Source organism: Bactrocera tryoni, chromosome 4 (genome assembly GCF_016617805.1).
Source record: "Bactrocera tryoni isolate S06 chromosome 4, CSIRO_BtryS06_freeze2, whole genome shotgun sequence".
Taxonomy (NCBI): Eukaryota; Metazoa; Arthropoda; class Insecta; order Diptera; family Tephritidae; genus Bactrocera; species Bactrocera tryoni.
The window spans coordinates 43,085,430-43,104,590 of record NC_052502.1 but is presented as its reverse complement, the minus strand read 5'-3'; the positions used below and the strand labels follow the sequence as shown (position 1 = coordinate 43,104,590).

Below are 19,161 nucleotides of genomic sequence, written 5' to 3'. Positions count from 1 at the left end.
TCCTAATGAAAATAAGGGAGCGTATTTTACTCATAACAGTATATCTTTGTGACTACATAAAATAGATACAATTGAACGAATACTTGACCCGGCCCCCATACAACTAATATCAGGATTTTCGAACATCCGGCTGACTTTGCTCCATATGATTGGGGATTGAAACCCAGGGAACGTAATGATTAACGTGTTTCTAACAAAACTTATGCCGAATATGTCGGTCAGTGTATGAGTTATATAGATTATACATATGCATATAAAAAACTTCTTAAAGTCCGATCCTCTGATTGACATTTTGGACCTTAACGTATTGTACCGAATTTGATGCCTGCAAGTAGCAAGAGTATAAAATATTCGGTTGCACCCGAACTTCCTAAAGGCATTGAGATGCACATATTTTAGAGGCGCAGTGACAAAGAGATCAAGTTTGTACAACTCAATTTAAAAAAAATACTCCTAAAAGAATGTATTAAAAGTAATTAAAAGTAATAACTATCGAGTCTGTCATATGACTAAAAAATCCACTCAAATCCATGTCCTTAAAAAAAGTGAAAACACTGGAAGCGCGGAAATTCGTTTTAACAAATTAGTTTGTAAAGCTGGAAACATTATAGTGAGAACTTTTGGAGTTTTGAATTGAAAATAAGATGATTATTATCAAAACGAGACCCGCATAAAGAGCCATCTATAAAATACAAGTTCTTTTGATTCAAGCTTATTGGAAATTTACACCGAAACAAATAGCGGGGGTTTTGTTTAAAGTGCTGAATTTTCACCAACGAGAACTAATCCTTTAGATAAGGAAAAAAGCATAAATCGCTTTTATTTTATTTAATAAAAAATTAAACCCTAAAATCTCAATTCATTAATGTACAATTCATTCTCTAAGAGTTATATATAATCTATATAATCTCTATATCTGCCCCTCAACAGAGGCTATGTGACCCAGATCAGGATAATGGGATAAATGTATCGCGTTGCTCTTCTGCCTGCTACCTGTTTTGTCCTAAAATCCGCGTTCCTCGCGCAATTTGAGGTTTTAATCGTTCATTTTCTTTTTGAAATCATTGCTGCTGATGACAACACAATACATTTATCTCATTATCCTGATTAGGATCACGCAGAAAGCAAAAGAGACAACCACGCTGTCCGCAGATGCGTATCGTCTATCTACTTTCCAGCTTGAATGCTCGGCTTATCATTATTAATCAAGAATGATAGAATTTGAGTTTCACTGATAAAACTATAACTTAGTTGTGTAGAATTGTGTTGTTAATTTAAAAGAATGTTCAAAAGGCTAAATTTTAGAAAGCACCCCGAATTTAGGGTTAAAAGGGGTAAGTACGGAAAAAGGAGGCCGCTGACTTATAACTCGAAGTTCCAGAATTTTAAGTGCTTCATAACATTAAGGAAATAATCTCATATTCACATAGATTTGCAGGTGTACAAATAGAGTGTTGTGCGAGTCTCAATCAGAATATAATAACAGGTAAAAACCATAACAAGAATATAACGAAAAAAAACGATAAACGCACGCATCGTCTGAAAGTTCTATTCATGGAACATAGAACCAACATATATTTGTATGTAAATAGCAAATTAACAATAATTCGAAACGAAAAACAATATTGCCAATGAGGGACATAAGCTGGAAGCAGAAGAATTTTTGTGGAAAGAACGGTTTTCAGGAAATAGTGCAGTAACGATCAACGAGAAAAGAAAGCAGTAACCGAAGCTTATTAGAAATCAAAAAGATACATAAAATTTATTGCATAATAAGTCGGGATACGATCGGAATAATAATTTCGTCAAAATTATTTTTTTCGTTAAAGTTATTGAAGGTGTAAATTTAAAACACGATAAAATTGTAAAATTATTTTCTCATAAACTACTGGAAATAAAACGATGAAATTTAGTGAAGTCAAAGAAATAAGTCCGCGCTGGGTTATAGATATATTTTCACGATATACTTGTTTAAATAATAATATATTACACAATTTTTTGTTAAACAATAGAACTTTTCATGTGTTCTTCATGCTAAAAAAAACTTAAAAGTATATGACAAAACGCGGAATATATTCACCTTTAATAATCTGAAATGAGAAAATAGAATATAATTTTACAATTTTATCGTGCTCTAAATTTCAACCTTCAATAACTTTAACAAAAAAAAGAGTTTTGACGAAATATTTATATCAGGGGTATGCGTCTGGTCCCCTTTCTTATGAACTGCTAATTTTCAAAATCGGGGACTTTTCGAAATTTTCATGGATCGGAGCCAAATCTGCTGAATACGGTGGTTGATCGATGGTACTCCTTGCGCTTTTGGCTTTAAATTCGGTCACAATTGTGTTCAATGGTGCATAATCAACGTTGAAAAAATCATGTATTGTTCTTCCACATTTTCGGCCCTTTTCGACGGATGTTCTCACGCAAACGCCTCAATACCGCCAAATATAACTCCTTATTGACCGTTTGTCCCTCCAGCACAAACTCCTATTGCACCAAACTACGAATATCGTAAAAACAATGAGCATCAACTTGATTTTTGAACGGCTTTCAAAGCTCTCCAAGAATGTGGGATCGGAATTCACACTATCACGCATCTCCAAAGAGACCAGTTTATGGTACCATGTTGTCAACGATCTCTCGACCGTCTTTAAGGGGCCATATCAGTGTAATACTTTCAAAAAATCGATTTTTTTTTTTGCTTTTTCGATAGTTTAGTTCGACAAGGTCGCACCTAGAATAGTTTTTGAAGCAGCAGCGTTCTAAAGAACGACCACTTCTTCTTCTTCTTAATTGGCGTAGACACCGCTTACGCGATTATAGCCGAGTTAACAACAGCGCGCCAGTCGTTTCTCCTTTTCGCTACGTGGCGCCAATTGGATATTCCAAAGAACGACCACTGGCAGGCATAAATCGGATAGTTGAAATTTTAAACACGTTTTCCTCAATTGCTGACATCATAACTCAACGATAAATTCACCGATCGACATCAAATTGAAACTGAGTATTCTTGATTTGATATTTATTACGATCTTGTTGATTGGTTGAAAATTGTCAATTTGGGATTAAAAATACGACAATTTTTTACCTAAGAAAATGGATTTTTTTTTCAGAACTACGCCATTTTGTTGATTTTTGTGATATTTTTCATTGAATAGGAAATATTCTCAAATTTTATAAACTTTTTGCATTTGTTTGTTTCAACTACTCATTCGGCCGAAGTCATGTCAGCAGTTGGGGAACTCTTTTTTTTGGCACCTTCGAAGACAGCACATAACTCCGTTATTTTTCAATATTTTTGTAAAAAAAAAATGTTTAAATATAGATGAAAATACCTTATTATATCCAAAGAACTTCGAAACATTCGTTAGAGTACTTTATTTAAAAAGAAATCATGAAAATCGCCTAATTTTTCATGAGTTACTGCGGGTACTAAAAAGTGTTATAGATGTTCCTAAACATGGTATTAAAAGCAGCGCCAAATCATTTTTATTTGATCAAACTTAATATTCTTTACTACGCAATTATCCTGGAACTTCTCACTTCCTGAACGGCGCACGTAAAGCAAATTTTGTGAGCTTGGCAAAATAAATTTGCTATCGTCATACCATTATCATTTTGATCCCAGTTTTGGTAGTTTTTGGTCCAAAAAAGTCGGACAACTTTCATTTTATATGTTAATAGTGGCTTTTTGGCAGAGTGTCTTCCATATAAACCCACATCACTAAGCAGCCGGCGTATGACTCAAGCCCATTTGGTGAAAAATGTGCAGCTCCGTCCTTACAGAATGTGCTCTTTTAATGCGGCCGCTTAGACGTATCCGCCGCATAAAGTGGTATGTTCTCTTAGTCGATTTTCGAGGACGGCCTGATATCTTTTTCCGCTCCAAAACATCACTATTCTCTTATCTTTTTAGTAAAAAGCGAACAAAAGTTGAATGGCTACAATCAATCCTAACTGCTATTGGCAGAGAAGTAAATTTTTCTTCATCTAATTTCAATATGCGAATTTTTTGAGTTTCTTCTGATTATTTGGCATTTTGCACAACTTTTCAAATACACAACCAAACCATAACCCTGTTCAGTTAGGTTTTTTTTGGTCCTCTGTAAATCTGTAAATCTGTATAACCTGTGTACATGATATAAGATACAAACTTTTCATTTTTTTAATAATTTAGATATTTTATATTTTTGTAATTATTTATTTAAGTTTTTCACAAAACCTTGAGATCTAGGTCTACACTAATTGTACATGAACCGTTTGTTAGTCAGCACTAAATATATGTGAATCAGGTAGGGGAAGTCAGAAAAATCAGAAGACATGCTCCCGGAAATTCCTTAACCTTCTTGGATATCATCTCCTGTAATCGTATGTGTTGAAATTTAGTCCTCGAAGACGTCGAGTCGGATCCAAGGTCTCGATGAATGGAAGTACACCTCAAAAAAATGAATTTTCATCATCTGGTGCAAGCTCAATGTCAATTCTAGGTATTCTCTTATCATTTCGACGACCAAGAGACCTGAATTACTCAACTCAACTCAAACTCCGGTGGGTGGCGTTTACTTCGGCATTTCAAACTTAATCAATTGATTAAGCGGAAGTAGTATTTTTTCGATTACTTCAGTAGTTTCAGTAGTTAAAGTCTCCATCACCACCGCCAAAATTTCTATCAATTCCTTTAGGAAGCATTATATATGTAATAAAAAAAAACAGGCTGTTGAAATACTTCCGCTCTCCACCATATATTGCTGATTGGTCTTGTGAAGCCCGCTTTCAATTTGGATTACAATTTGTTTAACTGTTCATGCAAATTTTAACATTTCCTTTCACCAGCTTTCTCTGAAAAATTAAAAAATAAAAATATTGTTTTAGATGCATACATATGTACGTACATTTCAACAAAACAACATTTTAAACAAATTGATTTCTCATTATTTGAATTTTTTCTTATATGGCTCAAGAGTAAAATTTTAATTTACTATAAGTAACTTTTAAATTCAATGGCTCTTCGAGCAATGGTCGATGTTGGAAGTTAATAAAAATCCCCGATTTCGATATAAGAGCTGCCTTTCAGTCTTAAATGATATCAAGGACAAGGGGCGAAAATTTCCATTTACAAAAAATTAAATTTTCGCTATATAAACAAATTTACTCACCTCTAGCATGTCTCTGCTCAGGTCTCAGACCAAGCAGCTCAAGTTCGCATCCGAAATTGCAAAACCGGAGATGCTTCTACGTCGTCGTCATGCGGAATGTAGGCTAGTGGTGTCGATTTTCGGTTCAATTCTGACCCGAAATCAAGTTCTAATTATATTTATATTTTTGGGCGCCAGCGACCTATGGTTACTTGTCCTTAATTAGGACAACGTTGGCTTCGTCTCTTTCTAGACGAAGCAAGCATTCGTCCTTTGTGTGCATAGGGTTAACCTGAAGGATTTTCATCCTCCAGAAGTGAGAGATTCGCACCAAGGACGAATCCAGCACCTGAAGTTTGCGGGTCATCCTCCCTGTCGTCCCACGGTAAAATTTCAAGAACAACTTTTTCGAAACCATAGCTAACGACTCCTTTTGTGCGATTAAGAGCACCGAGCGACTCCTTGTTTAGGAGTAACAGCACTTGCCGATACGGTTTCTGAGTATAATCTAACCTGATGACCCTCCAGTCGTGAGTGGGTAGTGAAGGATTGCAATAACGCAAAATCTCCTCAATTTCTTCAGAACTAGAAGGTTCAGCTGGGAGCCAGACGCGAGCTCGTGGGCGGAGTGGAAGATCCTCTTTAGGAACCGCCGCGAGTCTTGCTCCCTGCCAAATTTCGCCTACTCTGGCTACTGCTTCCTTATAAATGAATGCCGACCGTTCGTCGGCACATCTGATTAGCTTATGCAGTCCATAATGCCAACCGGCACTTTCACACGTTGGAGGTGGTCCAGGATTTCTCCTGACCACTTTCATAAAAACCGCGGATATAGCCGCCGCTACTCGCTTCCACTCCTCTCGAGAAATAGCTCCATCTTCTCTGCTGCGGTCAAAGACACCAAGTTCTATTGGACCGAAGAGTTTAGCGTTTTCGTTAAACGTAGGTGCCGGTCCTGTCCGTGCGTTTTTGCTGAAGGAGGCTTCCTCCTCTTGCGACCTATGCCGTTTACGCGCAGATTGGGCCTCTCTCGATCTTGCTCGCTTGATTTCTCTACCGCTCAGCACCCGTTTAGCCCACTCGAGAGTGCTAGCATGCTGCTCAGATTCTTGCTTAATGTTTTTGCCACCATAGCGCTGTAAAATCTTGGTTGCCATGCGACGATCCGATTTCAGTTTTCTACGTTCTGACACGTGTTTCTTACCGCGGCCCTTAGCGCTTGCTGATGTTCTCGAGCCACTACTAATTGGAGCAGAGGTTCCTCCGCTACTGCTGGCCATTTCGTCTCGCACGGCAAACTTACTTGCATTACTTGTGGGCAAACTCCAGTTTCCTTCCACTGAATTACCGCCTCTTGCGGGAAGAAGCCACGTTTCTGTGGAAATATTTGCATTAGCTCTTGCGTAGACCGGTTCCGTCCGCATAGGTAATGACAGCCATCCTGATACATTATCCAATTCGGAATAGGCCGGTCCCCACCTACCTTTTCCTTCGTTTATTTGTTTTGAGTTTTTAGTATTCATGTTTCATGGGTCCCCACTCAGAGCCGCTATCCTTCTCCCGGATAAGTAGTCGCTTTTAATAGTCCCAAGGTTATCTCAATTACGAGGCCAAGGCGAGGGTTGACGCACGCCTTTATGAAGCTATGCGTTCAGAGCCGACCAGCGTAAAGAGGGAGTCGTCTCAACCTGCACCTACCACACCAACTTAATGATGACGGGAGAGGAACGTACTCTGAGGCCTGCCAGGGTTTTAACGGGACGGAGGCAGCCTCAGCATTAGCCCGCCAGCCATTTCTGCAGGGTGTCACCCCTACATACTGAGGTGACGGAATACCTCGGCCACCAGCCCAGGAATCAACCAAATCCAATAACAGTCATTTTGTTCAAAGTCCATGTCATTGCAGGGTCAAATATCTGTAGTAGTCTAACTGGCCGTGAAGGCCGCAGGTCATTTAGCGTTACCCAGAATGCACCGCGTGGAGGCGACCTGCCTTACATTCCACTATACATAAGAAAATAGCCGGAAAGGTTTTTTTTTACAAAAAGAAAATCGATTTCAAAATATCAAATGATCGTGATCCGATAACTTTGAATACTATTACCATAAATTATTTATGTTTTTTTTAATTTGTTAATATTTTTCATTTTATAATAAAAAATCAATTGATTTTTTGCACAAAATCATCAAATTTCGCAATACTAAGTAAAACAAAAAAATATTCTGGATTTTATGATTGCAAGTGATGATGAATATTGAAACAGTTCTCGTGCAGTACATTGCATTTTTTCCACTTATAAGCCGTTTGCGAGTGGCAATGAACACACCTCAATCGTCGTTTCTGATGGGTTTTGCAGATGACGCGTTCTCAGATGTTGATTCGTGGTCTATCTTCCACTTCAGCATCTGAATCTGCTTTCTCTGGCTGCTTTTCAACGAACGTCAAAAGAGCTCGCATCACTTCCGATTAAAATTCGATTTTGTTGAGATTTGTATTTATTCTAATTAGCGATGAGACAGTACATTTTCCATGCATTCACTGGACAGTGTTGAGGCAATTCGTGAACAGTACCACCCCTTTTCACCCGTATGGCAATACGATAATTGAAGATAGCATTGTCATGTAAGTCTATACCTCCCATATGTTTATTGTATTCTCATAAATTTTGAGGTTACAGGCTGGTGATTATTAAAAAAATGCATTATTTTTTTTCTTTTCGCGAATATTTGGAAGCATTTTGTGTTAGCCCAGATCCGATGAAGAATGACACTTCGAAATTGTCCTTCCAGCGGCAAACAGAGATCTTGTTCAGAGAACGTATAATATATATATATTCTACATTCTCTGGCAGCGTGCAAAAGATCGTTTTAACGGTTCAGAGATAATGACTTTGATGTGAAAAACGAAGAACGTGGAAGATCACCAAAAAAGTTTGAAGACACCGAACAGCAAGCAATATTGGATGAAGATGATACTTTGTGTCAAAATCAAATTGCAGCCAAGTTAAATATTACGCAACAAACAATTACAGACCATTTGAAATCTATGGGAAAGATCCAAAAATGTGGAAAATGGACGTCACATGAATTAAATGGAAGACAAATGGAGAACCAAAAACACGTGTGAAACTTTTCTTCAAAGACAAGAAAGAAAATCAGTTTTGCATCGAATTGTCACTGGTGATGAAAAATGGATCTATTTTAAGAAGTCCGAACGGAGAAAATCTTGGGTTATTCCAGGACCACCATCAACATCGACTGCAAAAATAGATCGATTCGGTAAAAAGGCAATGCTCTGTTTGGTGGAATCACAAGGATGTGGTATATCATGAGCTTCTAAAACCGAGTAATACTGTTAATACTCATAGCTTCAGACAACAAATGATCAATTTGAACCATCAGTTCAGGATACAGCGTACTTGGCTGGGGGCTACTACCCCCACACGCTGTATTCACCAGACTTGACCCGTTAATTAAATTGTGTAAAATATGGGAAGAAAATCAAAAATAAACCACCGGGATCCAGATATTCGGTACTTAGAGGTTTGAACTGTTTTGGTTGCTTTTGGACAATTTTTGGACATAAGGTGGCACACTTCAAAGTTTTATCCCGTTACAAAAACAACAAAAGTAACAATTAGTTTACCGTTTGCAAAAGTGAACATAAAAAAGTCGCTTACACGTTTGCTAACATATACCCGTCTTGCAGGGCTCTAGTCACTATTTCAGACTTTTTGAAGTAAAGTCTTAATTTGTGAGAACTTAGTGTTTAGAAAACAGCCTCTAGTCTTTAGTCACAAGATATTGTCTCAAATTTGTCACTTGATAGTTATCAAGCTACAAAACTAAAAAGAACTATTGTTTGCCATTTTGAATGTACACTAGGGCGTGTCATTCTGGGTCAACCTTTTTTTTCAACTGAAAAACAGGCTAAAAACTTTCGAAAATGTGAAAAAGAAAGTCACTCAAAAGATGAGCTCTTAATATTAATATTAAGAGGTGCCTGGTTCAAATTTTCTGTTTTCCATTTAAATTACATGGAAAAAAATCATTTTTTTTGTGGTGGTTATTGTGCGGAGGTTATTATATGCGCACGCGATGGCTGCCAGTAGGGATGGTAAACTCGATTCCGATTCTACTGGAAAATCGAATTTTTTCGTAAAATAATCGATTTTTCGAATGTCAAGAATCGATTCTTAATCGACTTCGACTACTGAAGATCGATTCCGAAAAATCGATTATTTTACGGGAAAACTCGATGTTCGAGTAGAATCGGAATCGAGTTTACCATCCCTACTAAAATTATAATTTGTTATTGACATATTTAATTTCATACAAGTGTAAATGCATCTCTAAATAACGAAATGTGACAACTGTTCGTTTTCAATCGAGATTTTTGTGACTGTCACGTACTGAATTGCAAAATCGGCTCAAGTCACAAAAATTGTCCCTAATCTAAAATCTCAAATTTAGAGACTTGTGAATGTATCACAGCACCGAATTACTAAAAAATATCGATACTGGCAACCCTGTGAGATGATGAGACTTCTGTAAAAAATATCCAAAGTAAGCCTTGAGCATGCTTGCAACTATTGTAGAATCATACAAGTAACAAAAGAATCATATGGTCGTCAACAGCTGATCGAAATAGTTGATTTTTCGTCACAGAGAATTAAACAAAAGACTTAAAAATAGTAAAGTGGTTGCAATATAGGCGTTCGGTTCCCCAGAATGCCTATTTTCACCCATATAATATATATGTATGTATAATACTAAACAAAACTAGTTGTCATAATTTAAACAAAAATAAATATATTCTTCAAATATTTTTACTGAAATAGGAAAGATTTACCAATATTTTGATACAATAAATAAAATTGTAATCAAAACTATTTAAATTACATCTTTATGAATTTTAATAATCGAAATAGATTTGAAAATTTAACAAAAACGTATTTTTAGTAATAAATTGGATAGCATAACACGGCAACACACTCTTGCCTTTTCTAAGGCATTTGGCCATTTTAGTAGTAGAATATTTAGGAAACCCTAATGAAGTGCCTGACCTTTTGCCCTGAGTCTCCCTCATTCTATGGCATTCTTAATGTAATTTCTGTCATTCTATAAGCTTTCGCCTGTGTATATATGGGTGAAAATGATAGGATTTGTTACTTGTAGTTTTATACAATGCTTGCAACTCATCAAATTCAGGAGAGTGGCAACAACAATAAATACGAAATTATTTACACAACTGCACCGAATAGCAGAACTTACTTGGTTTGCAGTTATTTTCCTTTAATAAATTTGGAGTTCATCGGCCTTTTTCTCGCGCTAGTAATTGATTTATATCCAAAAGTTGTGTTTTGTTTTTATTTCATTGTAATAAAATACATCGAATTTGTACAAAATGTCACACACTATGCCACACATTCTGTTATCAAATTAATTGCTTGCGCTTATATTTCAGGCATTCGGGAGCACTCTTAAAAGCATTTTTGGCTTTTCGTGGATAATATTCGAGTTAAATCATTCTTCAGTTATGCCATACATATGTATATATTTGTGTACTCTTAACTTTTTCTATTTTAACACCACAGCGAATGAAACCTTAAAAAAAAAATAAATTTAAACCGTGGACGAACGTCGCCTACTCAAAAAACATGTTTCACACAACACCGCACAATGAATTATGGATATTCACCATGAACGCAACGAAAAAGTCGAGAACTCAACCGAACGCTATATTCACTGCTCAATAAGACTGCATTCATACGAGAGCTATTTTTGTCGCTCATATACGCCAAAACAAAAAAGCAAAAAAAATCTACTGCGCTGGTGCCGTTTGGTTTACGGTAGCTCTACGGTAACTAACTATAACTGTCGTTCATTCATTCCTGGCTATTCAATAGATATACTATACAGTTCTGAGTTGCAGATTCTGACTCTATGAATACATTTTAAACACTCTTTTTTGCCACTCTCCATATATGGACGAGTGCAATTTATTGTTCCCGCTTTTTTAAATTGTCAAATTTGTTGTGTGGGTTTTTTTAAGAATTCGTAAAATGATCACAGCAAACAAATTGTACTGCGCTGGTGCCGTCTGGTTTACGGTAGTTCTACGGTAACTTACTATTACTGTCATTCATTCATTCCTGGCTGTTCAATATATATATAGTTCTGAGTTGCAGATTGTGACTCGATAAATACATTTTAAACACTCTTTTTGCCGGACAAAAACATTGCGACGTGGTTGTCGAATTATGAGGAATTTCACTATACATATTTGCATATTACATACAAATATTCATTTGAAACCATTGCTCTTGGAACCATGAAATGAATGCCGAATAGCGTAGCACTGAACTATTGCGAACAAGAAGCCCCGTCGTCTACAAAAACAGTAACAGTTTGCGTGTGAGCATAGTCTAATGGAACTGCGAAACTCACCATTGCAAATTGAGTGAAAAACGAAATATACTCAATGTTTAAGGGATTGACAGGGGTGAATGGAAAATGAGTGGAATGAGAAGGTCAGAAGCGGCTTCAGCTCCCGCAAGAGCCGTATTTTGTACGCTTTCAATAAGATCTCGACGTAAAATGCGCCAAGTCGTCCCATACGTCAGTCCGAGTTGCTGCGAACGACGCCGATTCGTTTCTCCACGGTTCTCGTGTACACTCTCAGCTACTACTGCTTTTTAAATTTACTGCATGTTGAACGTGATCTATTTGGTTAAAAATTATCCACAGATGTCTGCTGGGTTTCAAGATGGGTGATGATGCTGCAAATAGTACGCTCAGTAAAACCGATTTACTTGACCAAAAGTTGAGCGAAACGCACGAAACACATTCTTTACAGAACGTTAATTTTCGTAATAAAGTTGAACAATTTGTACACGTTGTTCAGGCGGGTTAAGGAAGTAAAGACAACCTTGAGTTTGAATATCCAAACACCCTTATCTTAGAACAAAGGAAATGTATATAAGCAAACAATATATTACAAGGTGCCTTCCAAAGTAAGCAGGACTTTTTGAATCTAGCGCCCCCCGGTGGCGCCATCTATATGTCGACTGATGCGTTAGAATCTGCTATCTTAATCGATTGTCCAGTGAGAATTTCATGACTTCATCGATTGAAAGTGGAGTTATTGCGTTTTAAGTGACAGTATGTTTGTGTTATCGGTGCGAAAATGAGTTTCGAACAAAGAGTCAACATAAAATTTTGTTTTAAAATTGGTAAAACTTTTACCGAAACGTTTCAATTGATGAAACAAGTTTATGACGATGATTGCCTATCCCGTAGCAGAGTGCACGAATGGTTTCAACGTTTTCAAAGTGGTCGTGAGGACATAAATAACGATCAACATGTGGGCCAATCAAAATCCGTGATCACCGGAAATTCTATCGAAACTGTGCGTGAATTCATCAAAAATCAGCCGAAATCATCATTGAAATAGAAAGGAACATCTGTAAAACATCGATTTATAGCATTTTGACTGAACATTTGGGCTTACGAAAGGTGTGTGCACGGTTTGTTCCGCACATGACTGACGACCAAAAATTGCTCAGAATCCAACATTCCAAAGACGTTTATTTGACCAAAAATCACATTTTAGCCATTAACCACTCCCCGTATTCACCTGATATGGCACCGTGTGCCTTCTTCCTTTTCGGAAAAATGCATTTGCTCATGAAAGGAAAGCGTTATGCAGACGTGGAGGCCACTCAAAAGGCTTGCACCGGCATATTGGCGGTCATACCAGCCAACGAGCTAAAACACTCGTTCCACATGCTTTTCGACCATGCAAAAGTTGTATTGAAGCAGAAGCAGACTATTTTGAATAAAATAAATTGATTAAATTGTTCAGATCGGATTACTATAGCATATAGCTTCCATACACACTGAACACATAGTTACTAAAAGAAATGCACCTGTGAAGGGTATATTAACCGAAGTTAACGTTTTTTCTTGTTCTTTTCCAAATTTATCAAAATAACAAAAACAAAAAGAAATTATTGAAGATGTCAAAGTATCATAAACTTTTATTTAAACCGATTTGTCCTTGTTAAGGATATATGTATGTGTCGGCGAAGTGGGACAAAATAAAGTTACGAAATTGAAGAATTCGAAGTACATCTGAGGTACACTGTACATTACATTTTTGAATAGTTGAGTTCAATATTATGTGTGATGCTTTGTTACTTCAGATTCTTACCCACTCCCATTTTCTGGATAAATGTATAAAGAGTGAATGAAAACTTAGCAATCTGAAAAAATGATGTGGTATACGAGCTTCAAAACACTTTCATTGATTCCAACTTACTGACACATTTGTAGACAAGTTAATTGGCACTAACTTCAGAGCGAACAACGGTATATCCGCCTGAGAGCGATGTAAAAAATATAGCAACATCGTGTTGAAGCGTTTGCCTTGCGAAAGCCAATTACAGTGGAAAATCGACATGGACAGCTGCTCGCAATCCGACTGCAAGTGAGTAGCGTAGAAGCAAGTGGGAAAAGTTTGCAGCAGTACACAAAACATATAGGTGCCCGAAGCAATTCTTGTAGCGAAATCAGCGAAAATGAAGATATTTATCATGGTGGTGCCTAAGATAGCTGCAGCGATGAAGAACTGGACAAAGAGCGTTAAGGACATAATAGGTTCCACGACGCTCACCAATCTACGATTAAGAGAAGCCATATTTGGAACCACTTACGGCAATTAGTATGTACTGAATGCTAAAAACCTTAATATCTCCTGATGTGTTATAATGCAATCCTGCAGCTCATGATATGTCTCCTCCTGGCTTTTATTTGTTGTCCCCAAGCGCCTGACCCGATTCGCCAACAATTGCACCTGTGTACGTATAATATAGATATATACAGCTGGATATGAGTCATTAAGTATTTGATGGAATAGTAGAAAGAAGAGCATAGCGCCATCGAAGCTAGCTTGCAACCAATACTCCCAGCTTGAGCGATGCCAATCCACAAATGGAATATACAAGGTTAGCGGCGCATGGCCTCCCAGCAATGCGGTGACCACAGTCAGTGTTTCGTACATCATATATGAGATAATGTAGCCGAACACGATGCGATTGCCAGTGATTGCACAGGCTCGTATCTTGGCCAAGTCCTCGGGTTCGGTGTAGCGTGCATCTAACTTCGACAATAGCGGTTCAACACTGCGTAAACGTCCCAATGACAAGGCCAGTGTGATGCTCTTAATTGGCACACCGATGACGTTGAGAGCCGCCTGAACACAATTTAGGATCTCCATTACCGATAAGATATTTCGATCACGTATCCAGCCTACATTGAAGATGAGCGGCGAAAGTAGGACGGCAAAAAGCGTTATAATACTGCCATAGAAGTAGTACAGCAAACGGCAGTGAGGTGGTGGATTGAGACCCACAAATCGAAACGTGTTGAAAAGATAAATAACTGCATCGCGGGATGCGAACACGCTGCGACCACGACCTTTAACCAAATCGAACATTTTTCAAATAATGTGCTATCCTATGGCCTCAACATTTTTATATTGAGCTATTTATTGGGTTTGGTAAAATAGCAGCACTCGACACCTGCGCTCATTCAGTTGCATTTTAAAGTTTAGCAGCTAGTACTAACTTTACTATGCAGACCTCAGTGTTGTTGGATTCACCAAAAAAACAAAAAAACTACTGAACCTTACTTACTCACACAAATAAATGTCGCAATAAATGAATTATTAATAGGAAACACTTCGAATTGCTTGCGTGATATTGTTTACAAACAAGTCCTAAAGTGGAGTGAGACAACAACCGTTTGCTAATCAATCCAAATTTTCGCCTATAATGTAATATACATATGTATAAAACTTAACAGGAAAAATTTCATATAAAAATCTGTGCAATATCGTTTTATTCATGGCGATATAGACAGAAAAGACCTAAACCTCTGCTAGAATGTCATGACGTAGCTATCCAGCCAGGTGATGGCGAGCTCGAGGTATTTCATTCCGCCAGTCCCCGAAAATATATACCATATACACATTAAGTATGCTGCTTCCTGATGAAACCCGTTTGGTATTAGGCGACTTTAATGCTTACCACGATCTTTGACATTCTAGCCTGCCGATCTTAGGGTCTTAGAGCTGGCTGAATATACATATGTATACGCAATTTGTAATTCTATGCAATGAATATCGACGCACCAAACTGATCGAAGGAGTACAGACTTGACTTTAACATTGCAGTCGATGGCGTTGAAATTTCGACTGTCAATAACCCTCAGATTTTAGGTATCTTCTTTACCGACTCCCTCTCAGAGAATGGCGTACTTGAAGTCAAATCACCACCCATTACAGATGAAGAGCTCGAGTTGCAGCGAGAATCAAGAGTGACCCTGGCGCACCTTCGTTCTGGATACAGTAGCAACTAAACTTCTACTTATACAGAGTAAACCCCGACATATCAAACAAACATATGTCCAGCATGCAACGAGTTCCCCCATGCCTCTAACCACCCCTTTGCATGTCCAGCTAACCCTACACATCTGACACACCCATCCCTCTGGTCCGACCCCGCATGTTCCTGAGCCTACCGTTGGATGACCTCGATGATAACTTATCTGACCCTTACCACCCTAACAGGGACTAGATAACCGTTAACAACAACAATAAGCCCCAACCGAAAGTATGGTAGTGGTTCGATAATAACATAACCTATCCTAACTCTTGCATAAGATCATTTGCTCCTTATTATCTCGATCAAGAAAGCTTCTAAATTTATTTGAGTGGACAATCGCACCTTCGTTAACGATAACAAAGCTAACTGGGTCGGCTTCACAAATTCTAATCTTTTCCTCCTTGCTGGAAGAATTGAAAAACTATAAATGAGCAACACCTATATGGTCGCCTTGATGCAGTGGTACGCAGATAAGGAAACTCCAGACCTGCCAGAATACTGCACTCCGGACCACGACGGGATGCCTTTTGATGTCTCCTATCGAACACCTACACAGAGAGACGGTTATGCTCCCGGTTAAGGAGCTTAATGAACTCCTCTCCAATCAGTTCCTGCTGGGATGTTTTCGTAGAAATCATCCTTGCAGCCATCTGCTTGGAGCGGAACCGCCTCCAAAGAGCATCAAAAGGTCCTTCCTTGACTACGTCGACAACGTCGTACAGTACGTCGACCGGACTTCGGACGCAACTGACTTCCGACAGGTACCATTAACACCTTCACCGACTCCCTTCCCGATGGATGGCGTTCTTGGAGTCAAACCACCACCCATCGCAGACGAAGAGGTCGAGTTGCCGGGAGAAACGCGAGTGACCCTAGCGCAGCTTCGTTCTGGATATTGTAGCAGGTTAAACTCCTACCTATCCAGAATTGACCCGCGCAACGGTAAGGGTTATCTGTGTTGTCATCGATGTCATCTAACGGGAGGCCCAGAAAACGTGCTGTTTCGACGGGGTCGGACCAAAGGGAAAGGGGTGTTAGATGAGTAGTGTTGGTAGGGTATGCAAAGAGGTGTCAGTGTCATGCGGAGACTCGTTACAATCTTAGCTAGCAATTTGTACTGAAACCATCGGTGGATAAGGCAAAAAGTCGTAGTACCCGATGTCTGCACAAAATGACAAAAGAGTCCCCATCATTTACGAGGTAAAATCTTCGTTGGAGAAAAAGTAAACAACCATTTCCACGATCATTCTCGCTCCTTCACTGCTGGGAGCATACCACTATTCATTTCAGTCGATGGCACTACAATCCCGACTGCAAAAGTTTTTGGTGTTACAATCGACTGCCTGTACTTTTACACTATGCATACGATTGGCAGCACCTGGCACCAGGACCAGCCCATTACAGAATTTCTCTAACCGAACAGTGATATGTCACATCAAACTAATCCACATAATCCCCTGCTCATAGACTTTCTGTTCCTGTACCTTCCGTTAGGTGACTTTGATTTCAGTTAATTGTGAGTTCTCCCCCAAACATGGTATAGATTTTCCATTACAAAAACAATAATAATAATAATTATGTAAATTTTCAAAGCGGTAAGTTCAATTTTAAATATATAAAGCAATGCTAGAAGCAAATGTTTTCATTTAATTTGTATGCCACATTAAGCTTATTCATCCTCTGTACCGAAGTAGAATTTTATAGATTTTTAGATGTACAAACACATCCGTACGGTGAACAAAAACATTGCACTCTTTGCTTCCAGGCCCTTTTATAGAAAAAAAAATTGATCAGTTACTTTGTATGGCAGCAACATATATGTATGTACATATGCTTAGAACTTTATACCGTACCGACAGTCGGGTTTACGTAACCGTAAAGGAATATGGAAAATTACAGTTTCTTTTGTCTTTTAATATTTTTAGATTAATATCTTAAACTCTTTAATTTTAACACATATGTAAACAGTCGCAAAATACTTTTTTTGTCAGAATTACAACAATTTTTTTGTAAAAGTATATGACTTATATTTTAATATGCGATGTAATTGTAAATTAATCTATAAGGTAGTTCGTTCCTTTTATAATTGGGTAAAATCTTTGGAAAATTAGCTTTCAGCCTTCATAAGTTGTCGCATTTTCCTCCAAGGGACGGCCATAAACTAGTACTTTTGCTTTCACTTTCTTGCATCCAGAGGTTGCTACATCAATTGTGTTCGCAATTTCGTCAAAGTTATCTTTAGTGATAATTAGATTTTCAGTATGCATTTCGCGGTATATACACTCCCGCAAATCTTTTTTATTTAATCTCTTGAAATTTATTGTGGTCGTATTAGGTAAATGCTGCAAAGTATTTTCTTGTTGCTGATACGAATTTGAATCCAGCATTGCGCTTAAATTAAATATATAAATCACGATGACGCGCTTATTACTTGCCTCATCTTGAGATGCTATCATTTGATTCATTAATGGGACTATCGCGTCATCACATGGCAAAAGGTTATCAACTATTAATAAATTACTGCCACAATCAGAAAATTGCTCTACATAAAGTCGTAACATGCGAAATTTCTGTACTTCATTTTCAACATGTGTATTCCAAGCATATGTCCAAACATTTTCACGCCATGGAAAATTAGCCGCTAAAGCACTTGCTGTCATAGTTTTTCCAACACCCGATGGTCCCACTATTGCAATGGAGTGAACCTGTGTTTGATTCCTTAGAGTGCTTTCCAATCGTTGCAAAGCTTGCTCTTGATGCAGAATTGTATATTTACGCACACCTGCCATCATAGATTGAACATCTAATAATGATTCACAATAGTGTGGTTTCCCATGTACAATTTGATGGTAGTGTCGCCGATAACTACTTAAAAAATCTTTGAAGATTGTAGTTTGCTTAGCATTACTACGTGTGAGATGATGTCCTAATATAAGGGCAGCGGCTGCCGACAAGAATAACGTAATGAACAGACCGCGTTTGAGTTTTCGTAAGAAAGTGTGAGTTTTGGACTCTTGTTTCTTATTACGCTTTTTATCTGCAGGACTACTAGCCAACCGACGAATCCTCAATCTTTTACGACTTCTGCCGACCTATTCAAAGATATAATATAACAATAAGCGATACAAAAAACTAAAAACCTCAACTTACTGGTAATATTTTATCTTCGCTCAACATTGAAGCTTGTCTGTTAATTCTTAATGTGGTTTACTATATTTCAACGAGAAATTTAGACAAAGTTAACAAAAATTATAAGCACATACGATAGAAATTATAACTGTCAAATTTGTCATCCTCAAATTATGGTTTTCAAAAATTATAAGGAAAAATTAAAAAAAAAGAAATGTCAAACCGGCAAAATACCACTTTTTTTTCTGTTTCTTATCATCCAGAGTTGCAAGCATTAAAATAAATTCTCATATTGGTTGCCTACAAAATTGCAAATTGAGCGGAGTAATGTGAATGCAGTATTCATATTTTTTGTTATTGTGAACAACTCTTTTCTCACATTAAAAATAATTAAGCAAAATTTATATGTATATGTTATATAGTTAAGTTGATATAATAGTTTT

At 37.7% G+C, this 19,161-nt stretch overlaps 3 protein-coding genes across 3 annotated transcripts; all 3 read right to left on the bottom strand.

The window, feature by feature from the left end:
• Positions 1–4,499: 4,499 nt before the first annotated feature.
• Positions 4,500–7,127, bottom strand: LOC120775192. Its single transcript, XM_040105247.1, has 2 exons — positions 5,163–7,127; positions 4,500–4,845 (listed from the first exon to the last, which is right to left on the bottom strand). Exon 1 carries the CDS (start codon positions 6,662–6,664, stop codon positions 5,429–5,431), a length of 1,236 nt encoding a protein of 411 aa, XP_039961181.1. The 5' UTR covers positions 6,665–7,127; the 3' UTR covers positions 4,500–4,845; positions 5,163–5,428.
• Positions 7,128–13,339: 6,212 nt separating this feature from the next.
• LOC120775410 (odorant receptor 7a-like) lies at positions 13,340–14,640 on the bottom strand. The gene is made up of 3 exons (XM_040105578.1): positions 13,889–14,640; positions 13,465–13,822; positions 13,340–13,408 (listed from the first exon to the last, which is right to left on the bottom strand). The coding sequence occupies exons 1-3, from the start codon at positions 14,638–14,640 to the stop codon at positions 13,340–13,342; spliced, it is 1,179 nt and encodes a 392-aa protein (XP_039961512.1).
• Positions 14,641–17,429: 2,789 nt separating this feature from the next.
• LOC120775186 lies at positions 17,430–18,858 on the bottom strand. The gene is made up of 2 exons (XM_040105241.1): positions 18,740–18,858; positions 17,430–18,681 (listed from the first exon to the last, which is right to left on the bottom strand). Exons 1-2 carry the CDS (start codon positions 18,764–18,766, stop codon positions 17,704–17,706), a joined length of 1,005 nt encoding a protein of 334 aa, XP_039961175.1. The 5' UTR covers positions 18,767–18,858; the 3' UTR covers positions 17,430–17,703.
• Between the last annotated feature and the right edge of the window lie 303 nt (positions 18,859–19,161).

Excerpts from the sequence above, each read along its gene's own strand:
- LOC120775410 (XM_040105578.1), bottom strand. The coding sequence starts at position 14,640 with ATGTTCGATTTGGTTAAAGGTCGTGGTCGCAGCGTGTTCGCATCCCGC. Across the intron at positions 13,823-13,888 it reads ACACATCAGGAGATATTAAG|ATTGGTGAGCGTCGTGGAAC; the intron begins GTTTTTAGCATT and ends TCTTAATCGTAG. Across the intron at positions 13,409-13,464 it reads ACTTGTCTACAAATGTGTCA|ATTGCTAAGTTTTCATTCAC; the intron begins GTAAGTTGGAAT and ends TCATTTTTTCAG.
- LOC120775192 (XM_040105247.1), bottom strand. The coding sequence starts at position 6,664 with ATGAATACTAAAAACTCAAAACAAATAAACGAAGGAAAAGGTAGGTGG.
- LOC120775186 (XM_040105241.1), bottom strand. The coding sequence starts at position 18,766 with ATGTTGAGCGAAGATAAAATATTACCA. Across the intron at positions 18,682-18,739 it reads GCGAAGATAAAATATTACCA|GTCGGCAGAAGTCGTAAAAG; the intron begins GTAAGTTGAGGT and ends ATCTTTGAATAG.